This window comes from Nanorana parkeri, unplaced genomic scaffold, assembly GCF_000935625.1.
Source record: "Nanorana parkeri isolate BGI_ZX_2015 unplaced genomic scaffold, ASM93562v1 scaffold1240, whole genome shotgun sequence".
NCBI lineage: Eukaryota > Metazoa > Chordata > Amphibia > Anura > Dicroglossidae > Nanorana > Nanorana parkeri.
This window is the reverse complement of record NW_017307508.1, coordinates 143,576-155,469: the sequence shown is the minus strand read 5'-3', so window position 1 is coordinate 155,469 and position 11,894 is coordinate 143,576. Positions and strand designations below refer to the sequence as shown.

At 40.0% G+C, this 11,894-nt stretch overlaps 1 protein-coding gene across 1 annotated transcript in view; it reads right to left on the bottom strand.

Moving 5' to 3' along the window:
• The window catches only part of COLEC12 (collectin subfamily member 12), a 97,432-nt gene that overhangs the window by 70,966 nt on the left and 14,572 nt on the right, over positions 1-11,894 (bottom strand). Inside the window, exon 2 of the mRNA XM_018568761.1 lies at positions 4,872-4,922. Within this exon, the coding sequence (XP_018424263.1) occupies positions 4,872-4,922 (51 nt within the window). The remainder of the gene's footprint in view (positions 1-4,871; positions 4,923-11,894) is intronic.

Below are 11,894 nucleotides of genomic sequence, written 5' to 3'. Positions count from 1 at the left end.
AGAATGTCAGGGCCCAGCCGTAATTGCGACCGCTGCGACCCTGGTAGTTCCACCAGTGTATGCAACAAATGTAATTTCTGAAGTCTCTTCCATTGCTAAGGCCCAGATATATTGTCACACAGTAGCTCCACTAATAGCATGAGGTCAGAGCCAGTGCCAATGACCTGCATAGATCAGAGAATGAATAGAAAAAAAACATATGTGTTGTCCCTCATTCTTTCATATCTATCATGAGGTCACACAATGTGCTGCTGCTTACAGAAGATACATTCTATACAGTTATCTCATGTGAGACTTTTTCCTTTGGTGAAAGATTTTTTCACAGTTGGATATTTCAGTTACTAGTGAAAAATGATGTCAGTTTCTGTAAAGACTGGGTTGGGTTCTTTTAAAATATGAAAACAAACAAAAGATCAGGAGCGCAACTACCAAAATTCCTTGTGTGTGAGTAGGTGAGTATGATCCGGCACAGGGACCAGTGGACATATAGATGAGGACAGAGTCAGGCACACTATTAGATCTTTAGAATGTGGGGTTTAGGTGTCTATGGCAATGTCACAGTGGTAGAAAAGGGGACTCAGCCGCACGTAGCTCCCCCCCCCTTGCTGTCTGCTCCTGACGGACGCGGCTCGGCCCGGCCAGTCGAGTTTGTGGACGGTCAAACAGATGCACACCCACTCCAGACCAGCCTCCCACACCACCGGAGACACCAGGATCGATCCAAGCAGACGATCGTACAGACAACAGGGGAGCTCCTAATTGTAAGTCCCCTTTTCTACCACTGTGACATTGCCATGGACACCTAAACCCCACATTCTAAAGATCTAATAGTGTGCCTGACTCTGTCCTCATCTATATGTCCACTGGTCCCTGCGCCGGATCATACTCACCTACTCACACACAAGGAATTTTGGTAGTTGCGCTCCTGATCTTTTGTTTGTTTTCGTTTTCATTGTGTCACCTTTCTGTGGTGCGCAAACAAACAGTGATTCTGTGGAAAAGGGTAGATTATGGATAGTTTGGGGTAACATATTGATGCAGTATGGATATTTCCTACTCAGTTCTCCTAATAGGTATATTTTCAATGTATCTTTAATTGCCACAGTTGCAATCTTAGTACAGTTCAAACTAATGTAAGTTTCCAGACAGGCAAAATAACATTTTTGCAGTACATATATTATATTTAATAAGCGAGAACAGCCGTGAACCACTCAAGTTTTCTTCAACCACAAATTCAAGAAAGAAGAGAACACATGAACAACCCCACCTCAAGTATTGGGAAAGTGGCCAAACTCAACAACAGTTTTGATTTTGTCATATTTCCTTTGAATGTTGCATAAAAATACAGAGGTCCTCAAAAAGACAATTCTCCTATTTAAGAATTGCTTGCATTTTGTGTAGCCTCCTTATAAAATTCATTTCAGTACAGCGCTGCATGACGGAATAAATGTCAGTTAAAGTACCGCAGCGCTGAATACTGAAAAATGGCCTGGATGGGAAGGGGGTTTAACACCGCGGATGTCAACTGGTTAAAACATGTATACAGACACTGCTGAATAATAAGCTCCTTTGCTGAACGCTGCAGAGGATATTTGGTCAGAGTAAATTATGCCAGAAAGTGACCAACAAAAGTTTCCAGCTGCCTGTAATTCTGAAGTGAAAGCCAGATTAAATATACTCCTGCAATAAGGTTTAGTGGGATCAGCAGTTTGTATGTTTATGACTTACTTTTTATTCTAAGACAGTAAAATATCGTAGAATGTAACTTAATTGTTAGTCAGTTAACAAGACCCCCAAAATGAAAGAAAAAAAACACATTTATCTGTCAAGATTTTGCAAAATAAAAAGGTAGATCTTAGTAAATATGTTGATATTTCTTCTGCTGTGAATGAATTAAAATAACCACATACCGGTAATCAAAATATCATATTTTGGTCATGCAGATGATGTGTCAGTAAAAAAAAAACAATTTGCCTTCGTACAAACAGGACACTAAGGGGTCTATTTATAAATGTTTTCACACAAAATGTACACAGTTTTCGAAATCCAATTAAGATGGTATGAATCTTGGGTGAAAATTGTGTGAATTGGGTCATCTCTGTTTGCTGGTCTGTTTGTTTTGCTGGCAAATGTACTAGATTGCTATCCACTGGGGTTTTTTTTGTGCTGATTGATGTTGTCTGCGGCAGCTGCTGCAATAATATGATGGTTTTGGTCAGCCGGGACCTCATTTCTGAGTCAACCATTATTTTATCTACACTATGTTTTGTGCGTTTGGGCTTACTGCACTCAAACTGAACTCAATTGTTATTATTTGTGAACCCATTTCTTTTGAGCACTCTCCAGCTCTTGTTCCAGTCTAATTGTTTTCCTTATTGTTTGCTACTGCCTTTTCTGTATTATAAAACTAATACAATTTTTGTGAAAGAAAGTTGTTGGAATCTTGAGTGAAAAACAGTTATACATAGACCCCCTAAGAGCCTTTGTTACATTAAAGGCAAAGTACATCCAGCTATTGGGTGAATGCAACTCATACTGTAAGTAACTTAGGGATTACTTGCATTGTATAAAGTTAGTTGGAAATCAGGAAAGATGGAGGGAATAAACTGCTTTTGTTGGGTGTCCAGTGTGTGTGTTTTTCCTTTCTTTTTCGGTTGTGTTTAAAAATGTGAAAAAAGCCCCCCAAAAACAAAATGGAACAACTGCTGAACCCTTTGGCCATGTGGAAATTTGTGCTTTTTGATAATCAACCTTAGGAATAACAGCGGATACAGAATAGAGCTTTTAAGTAGCCTTTTGGTTTTGAAAAGGTATTAAGTTATGGCAGGAACCAATGCAGTGTTTATGGCACTGTGGTCACATTTTAATGCAAAAGGTGGATCATACGGTATATAAAATCCTAAATTAATAACAACTCAGGCAATTTAAAGGGAATGTTTGGTGTTTTCAAGTTACATGTAAAAATTAGCTGGATTTAAATGATATTAAAGGAGAACTATGAGGTGAGTGCTTTTCACTCACCTCATAGTTCTAGCCGACCAGTGACAATGAGATTGTCACAGGTCGGCTCAGTAGATCGGGAGGTGAGCGAACACATAGCGGTGTTCGCTCACCACTCGATCCTGTCACGGCTCTCTGCCGTGACAGGGGAGGGGCTGGATTCCCCCCTCCCCGCTCCGATCCGCCAGCGCTGACTGGCGGAACGGACGGGGGAGGGGGCGGGTACAGCTGGCTCTGCCTCTACACAGGCAGAGCCAGCTGTCAGTCACGCAGCTGGGCGGATCCAGACATAATTGTCGAGATCCGCTACAGCTCGCGGTATACCGAGCCTAGGGTGACGGGAGGACGCTAGTTTGTGTCCTCCCGTTACCCTAAGGAGAACTATGGGGAAAAGCCTTAACCCCATAGTTCTCCTTTAACAATGTGTGGTAAAGTTTGAAAGACCTTGTTTGTTGTATATCGTTTGTAATTCTATGTACATGGTGGCAGCCATGTTTCACCATTACATAATTAGGGCCTGCTTACTGATTTCCAGTGTTACACAATGGTTGCACACTTTTCACAATGCAAGTCTATAAGGTAATTAGCTTGTTGAAAACAATGCAGACCCAGTGTGATTAATCTTATCTGAACAGTTCTTATAGTGATATTAAAGTAAGAACGTTTTTGAGCTATTTTAAATGCTGATGAAAACACTTACAACGGATGCTGCTTCTTGACTTTTCAAAGTTTTAGTTTCCCGGAGAATCAGCTGATCCCCTGCGCACTGGCCCTGATGTCCTGTTTTTAGGGTGGCTCTTTTCCCTTGCAGGGTCCTATGGCTCCACCCTTGTTTGTGCTGGTAAGCTGTGTGTGTCTCCACAAACACAGAGGCACAGCAAGGCAAGCCAGTCCCCAGATCACTGCTTCTCCTTCCTCAATTATCCAATTGACAGCATACTTGAAACTTTAAAAAAATGCTATATTTGTATCATGACCAGCTCAATAAAAGCTTATACATATAGCCAAGCAAAATTAACTGCGTAGCACAAGAAAGAAGTTCCCCAGGTACCAAAAGGCACACATGATATAAAAATGGGAGTTACTAAAAGAAAACTATAATGGTTTGGTCAATTATATTTAAAGGATTAGTCAAACCAAAAATAATATTTCAGTTATATGTTGAGCCTGGTTCGTTGCCTTTTTATTTGTCTTGGGTACTCCAACACCATGATCTGCCTGCTATAAAATGTTGATTCTGTTCCTGTCTACCTAGGACTTTTTGGTGTCCCTGTCTTATTGTGCATGTTTCAGCACCTCCTGCTGTTTATTGTATAATATAAAAGGTTCATAGAAATTGTGCAGACCCAGAAACATTTTTTTTTTTTAACATTTACACTTTTACAAATGTACTGCAGGATGCATCCATGACACTTTGTAATAAGAAAGCCCAGCATTCCGGTTATGTTTTCTGACAGACTGTATTAATCAACTAATAAAAATGTTGCTGTCTAGCACAGGGGAGTAGGTGTGTCCTTGAGGTCTAGTTTCAACATACAGTATCTGTTAGGAAATTTCACAAAGCATGCAGCTCAATCTCCTGTCTGCAAATGGTAGTCATAAAAATGCAGTATTTCATCTATACCTGAGTTGAAAGAAATACAACATTCTATTTTTAGTACAGAATATAAATAAAATATTAAAGGAAATATATTATATATATTATTATATAATCTGTCAAGCTTAGTTATATACCAGTACCATGTGACATGGGGCTGACTATATTTAAACACGGCCTATGTTTAAATATATTTGTTAGCATTTTAGTTGTAACTTATTTTACTTTATTAAGACAATCTTAGCCTGGTGAGTATTAAAAAAACTTAACCTACCAAATCTGTTATATCCAAAGGATTGCACCTCCTCTTCTTCTGCAAAGTCGTCTGTAGGAAAAGAAAAAGTATTTAATAGTGTGTCCAACTACTTAAAAAGTAATACATAATTTTCCATAACTGATGGTGAGATGATCCACATGCTTCCCTTTCCTTCAGACATTTGTTGGGAAATAAAAAAAATAAATTATAGTACTTCCTTATATCAATAAAACACAGAATCATAACCCACTCATTCAAATATTTGAATCTCACTTGCTGTAACAAACAGCAAACAACAGAGTAATTAGAACATAAAAAGTTCTACATGTTTTAAGTAATTAACTAGTACATTCTTCCCAATGACCACCAATGTAAGGGGATGCTCTTCATTGCACTGACTAACAATGCAAGGGGGCCCAAAAAATGATGCGCCTTGATACTTTGTTTATTAGCATCTACAAGTTACTGATGATATTGTAGATGTATTCATTTTTAGCAGGGGTTCCCTGAGATCTGAAAATTATTTCAAGGGTTTCTCTAAGGTAAAAAGGTTGAGTAAAGCTGGTGTAGGGTATAAACAAACAAAGCTAAATGATATAAGTATGCATCTATTTTTCAAGACACATTTTATAAAACAATTACAGAATATGGCAGTAGGATGGGCTCACTGGCAGCTTAAATCTAGGTACAGCTTAGGAACAATCATTCACAAGTATCTTCTTTTTTCATGACTTCTTTTTTAAGACTTCTTTTTTATCTGGATGATAGCTGAATGAAAAAACTATGAGGGTTATTCACAAAGCTGCCGTTTGATGGACTAATGTCTTTATTCAACCTCAAATACTATGTAACTATGTAACTATGTAACTTCTGGCTTGTAGGGCTGAAATCCGCCGTACATCGGCTTGCTTCGGCTGGATTTGGTTCGTCCGAACATGCTCAGCATGTTTGGCTGAGCAGAAGTGCAGAAGGAGTTCAACTCAGCTGATCCAACATCTGGATTGGCTGAGCTGAACCTCCGGCAGGCTACTCGCTGCCGTTCGACCTATTCTCATAGGGGCCGAACAGCAGTGAGTGAATAGCCGAATGTCGCAGAGCAAGCGAGTGAATAGCAAATCAGTCCAAAAAAAAGAAAAAAATGTTTAAAAAGGTAAATAAATCATAAATCATAAAAAAAATAAAGATTTCCTCCAAAAAAATACAAAAATAAAGATTTTTTAAAAAAGTAACAAAATGAAGATCATTGAAAAAAAAAAAATAAAGATCATTGAAAAAAAAAAAGAAACTGTTGTCATTGTGTAATGACAGTTCAGCGTCCCCAGGTAACCTTGGGACGCTGATCTGTCATTGCAACTGGCCGTCATTGCACAGCAGTCAGTTGCAAGGCTTTCGGCCGGCCAATGGCCGCCCGTTCGGCCCGCTTCCGGTTATACCTCGACTCAGTCGAGCGGAAGCATATGGCTTTGGCTTGGCTGAGCCACTCGGTCAGCTTCGGAAGCCCTACGGGCTATAGTGAATAGCCCGTACAGCAGCCCTTCGGTTCGACGGTTCGGCCGTAGATAGTTGGAGGATCAGCCGGAGATACGTCTGATCCTTCGGCTAGCTTTGTGAATAACCCTCTATATGTCTTGTCTACATCTGCGGCAGAGAGACTCATAGTTCTTAGTGTAGTACAAGTGTGGGGATGCACTTATACTCTATTGATAGTTTCCTTTACCTCCATAATAAGTGGAATGTCTAATTCGAATTTAATATTATACCACCCTTTATATGCATACAGTGAAAAAGTTAGCCTGTGTGTTATGTGTCTGTGCTAAAGAAAAATGACGGTGTAGAAACCATTGTGGGGGAGACTGACCTGCTGTCTAAATAAAGAATTATTGATAATTTTTGAACATGTATTAACAATATACCCCTAAAACATGAATGCATAGCACAGTGATATTTGATGCTGTAATTATTACTCTTCCAGATTCAGCACTCACAAAATATTGTTAATGTCTAACTAATTTGCCTCACCCAACACTTATCTCCTGCCAACACTGTTAAACTCCTTCCACTAACTTCTAATCGTCTTCCAAATTAAACTCCAAGATTCTGTTTTACTCTTTGCTTGGCCCAAGTTTGGTCAGAGATAGGATTTCACTCCCACACGCAGTTATACTATTCTACATCAGCAGTGGCTGAGGTGTCAGGAACCCTGTTAAGATCTACAAGTCTGGTTCCAAATTTCAACAACAGCTTGTACAAAACAGCTTTATGAAAATTCACAGTCATCATATCACCATGATATTTTACACATACTCTTGTTCTGTTTATTTATAAAATAAGCACTTGATCTCCGGTCATTTAAGGTATCCAGGGCTCAAGCAGGGAGAATACTCCCTCTCCTGCCATGGCTCCGACAGACCCATCACTTGCTAATTCTCCACAGCTGCCAAGTAACATTGCTAATTAGCAAATCATGCATGGTCTGTCAAAACCTCACAATCGTACCCATGAGCAACCTGGTAGGACATCGGGACATGCAGGGATTCACAATGTATTTACATTCATTTATTATTGAACTGCCTTTATTCGGGATTGTGGATGGTGTTTATGTGTCGCATAGGTTTCTAACATACACATGTGAGGGGCTCCAGGGTTTGTGTCTGATGTGGAGAAAACAAACTTGATATTTTCTGATAATCTTAATAATCTTCTGGGTTTTGGAGCCTTGGGGCTTTGTAGAGGTTTGGGTGGGAATAAGGGCTCGTGCACACGGGTGTATGAAAAAACTGCAACTAATATGCAGGACCTTGCTGGCAGAAGCTGACAGCAAGGTCCTGCATAAAAAGTGCTCTGTACACTCTGTGCATGTAAAGTTTGCGCAGTGTTTACATACGTACAGCATATAGCACAATGGTGCCCTATTATTTGCTAGAATGCTAGGTGGCTCGAGGTACCCGTATCCTAGCAAAGAAGGAGGCTAGGTGGTAAGGAGCTGTCTGCATCCTGGCAACAAAATACACTAGGTGGCTCAAGCCACCAGCATCCTAGCAACAAAGAACACTTGCCTGTTGCTAGGATAGTGTGCAGTCAGGCTGCATGCATGTAACTTTTAGCACAAATGTTTATATGCATACAGCAAAAGATATGGTCCATGCAGAAGATATCAAATGCAGATTTTTCTGTTTCATTTTACAGAATTAAACACAGAGCAGGTTTGCTTATCTTTACGCGTTTTGGTATGGACATTGAAAACTAGTGTTAAGATTAGTAAGTTGTGCTGATAAAAAAGCACGCAAATACATTTGTGTGCTTGAGCCCTTAGCTTCTACTGTATTTCAATGTCCATATCTTACTTGCTGGTCAGGCCTCGCTATTAGTCTCATCTATACACACATGGGAGCTGTATGATACTCAGGGCACTCTTTGCTGTGGAAGCCTGTTGCTGGGTGAGAAAGATAAGTGCTAACAGAACACTAAAAAGGTACAAGTGCTTTCTGTTTGTGTTGGGGAACCCGTATTTATGTGCGAATTTAACAATAAACCGAAGAGAGAAAGGATATAAGAAAAGCCACTTTATCTGTACAATGCGTTTTCGTGAAAGAGTTTATTGTATTCTAACAGTTATTAGTGCACATTAAACTTTTAGGCTGTTTACAAAGGCACCTGTGATTTTGAGTGTGGAATCATATAGAAAAAAATAATAACATTTCTGGGCCATCTGCGATATGATGCTAAACTGACAGGAAAGGTAGACTAACTATTAGACATCAGTCAAATAAGAGATGATGACTTCGCCCCTTAACGCCTCTGCCTTTTTAGGAAAGGAGGAAATCCAGTTTGTTCTGTCCCCTTTGGAAGGGGGTACCTTGTTTATCTATCTATCTATCTATCTATCTATCTATCTATCTATCTATCTATCTATCTATCTATCTATCTATCTTAATCTGTTCTTTCCACCACCCAGAGAAGGGGGCAGAGGATTCCACTGACTACTCCCCCAATGGAAGAGGGAGAGCAATTTCTCCCCTTACCAGCTGGAATGGGGGCACCTTACGCAAGTGAGTAGGGAGTTTGCCCTAAAGTCATTTAGCATATGGTAGATCCCATTGCACTCCTGACCGGAAAACCCCGGTCAGGAGTGCTGGAGCAACCGCAGATGCCTCTATATGTCATATACTGTAACTGGTAGAAAGTCACTCGCACTCCAGAAACCTTTGTAGTCAATCTTCTTTATTGACCATCAGAGTGTCAAATAACTTTAGCGACATTTCAAAACCGCCTGGTCTGATCTTCAGGCAAAACAAAAAGCCCCGAAAGTCATGTCTCCAATTCTGCTGTCAGAGGGGGTCTTGTCCGATTCAGGTAATTCTGAAATAAGACTACGTTCATATATTTTGCTAGCCACCAGAATAGCCAAAAGCCAAAGAAGAAGTCAAAGATTCCACTGGAATTTATAGAAAATGCTAAATTAGATTATGTTTAATGATAATTATCCAGAGTTCTTTATCATAAAAAATCTACCGGTATATATGAAGAGTCTTTTTCTGTTTGCTTGAATATGTCTCCAGCAGAGCTGCTATGCTATAACATGTAGTGTTATGTTTCCAGCCAAAAACAGGATCAGTGGATGTTTTCCAAGATTCCAAAGGCAAAACAGACAACCTTAAAGGTATGGTTTGTCAAAAAATAAAGTTTTACCTTTTACCTGCTGACTGGGTTCCTTCAACGAGAATCTGACAGAAAAGGTATATGTTGCCTGCCAAGTTCCTGACCCAGAAACAGTATGTCAATAGCAAAGTCAGGACAACTGATCTCCATACATGTTTCAGGTCAGTGCGTATGAAGGTATTGAAGTCAGAGAATCATCATAACAGCCAGGCAACTAGCATTTTCACGAGATCAGCAATGGCAGTCAACATGTTTTTCTCATTACATATTTTCTCCAGAGCATATCTAAAGCCAAAAATATATATTTTTTCAAATGTTGAACATACCACGGTAAATACCTCAATTATATTTTGCTATCTTTGTCCCATTCCCAAAATATCCCTTCGCTTCCACTTTTGTAGACACAACAAGAAGTGAGGGAAAACATCAGCTCTTAGAAAGTTATCACTGTTCTCAAAGGAAGATTTCCCCTCTATTCCTGTATTTTATGTTCTCTCACTTTCTGGTCCCAGTGTCACCAGAATGAAAAGAGAGAGTGAATTCTCCCTAGCAGGGACATAGACAGGAATAAAGATCTATCAGGGGTTTTAACCCCTCGCCACTACATCCAAAACATGAAATGTTTTGATTTCGATACACTTTACTGAATAACATTATTTTAGGGTAGAACTAAAACCAAAACGTAGGATAGAGTAGAGGAGGGTTATAACTTCTGGTAGGTTTTTATGCCATCTCTGTCCCATTGGGGGGACTTCCCATCACTTCCTGTTACATACAGGAAGTTATTTCTAAAGTGAAGGAAATGCCCTCTTAGACAGTTGTCATCAGAACTAGTGTCTCCATTTGAGGATTGTGTCACCTCTATTCCTGGTGACATCTCAAAATTTGAGAGTTTGTTTCACTTTCACTCTTGGTGATAACAGTCACCAGTACAAATAGGGAGGGTAAACTTCCCTAACGGAACAGACAGCAATGAAAACCTGACAGGTTTTCTAATCCCTCTCCACTGTATTCAAAACTAAAAAAAAAAAAAATTTTGGTTGCAGTTGCCCTCCAAGTATATTTCATGCAATGTCATTAATTTCAAACAGTGAAATGTAAAAAAGGCCAGCCAGTGCCCAAAGCAGCATTCCTTAAAAACCTAAGCCTGTAGGTATTAAGCACGCTCGTATATCTCCGTCCGTCAAAGCACTCCAGTAACAACCCATGGAAAATATGATTTATTATTTTTTTTGTTACAAAAAAAAAATCAAGTGATGTCACGATTTTGTTACATTCATCCCGTGGGGGACACAAGGGAAGAGAAAACACATGTCGTGCATGACTAAAATGATAGAAGAATGATTTGCGAAAGGTTCCAAGTTGGATATTATTCAGCATAGCAATAGAACAGTACTTTCTGTATTATGACACTGGGTGGAGGAAAATCTGGGATGTTAGACAGTAAGCATGTTGTCATATATGATGTCAACCAGCCAGACGAAACCTAATGCTGAAACCTATTCAGAATACTTTGCAGCAGTGCGATTTACATTAGAGCCTTTCCTTCATTACATTACATACCAACATCCCATGAGAAGCCTGCCTTCCATAGTTTAAAGATACTTTTTAACGCTCATTTTTGCACATTGTTTTTTGTATCAAAGAGAACCAGTCACCACTGAGTTTATACCAGAATCTGAATATGCAGTCTTAAACAAAGAAAGAGCTCTTATACACTGGGGCCACAGTGTTTTTTCTATGCCTATCCCCTTGTCCAATCACAGAATGCTTTGTATTCTGTAGATGGTTTAGGGAAATTGTGTTCTGTGAATCGACAAGGGAATAGGAGGGACGGAGAAGTACCAGAAGTATAGCGATATAGACATATACTTCATGCCTCTTACTATACTTCCAGCGCTGTGACAGAGAGCTGTGGCTCTCATACACATACTCTCCTCTTGCCCATTCAAAAAATATTTGCATTCTAGTTTACAGAATACAAAGTGTTCTGTGCATGGACAAGGGAATAGGAGGGACGGGGAAGTACCGGAAGTATAGTGATATAGAGATATACTTCATGCCTCTTACTATACTTCCAGCGCTGTGACAGAGAGCTGTGGCTCTCATACACATACTCTCCTCTTGCCCATTCAAAAAATATTTGCATTCTAGTTTACAGAATACAAAGGGGTCTATTCACGATGCTGCCGAAGGATCTGGCGGTAGCTTCGGCTGATCCTTCGGCTAGCTTCGGCACCAGGACCCCTTCGGTGCAGTAGAACCGAAGGGGTGCTGTACGGGCTATTCGCAATAGTCCGTACAGCTCCCGACTATGGCCGAGCGGCTCAGCCTAGCCGAACGCATATGCATCGGCTCGGCTGAGCCGTGCTGAAAGCCGAA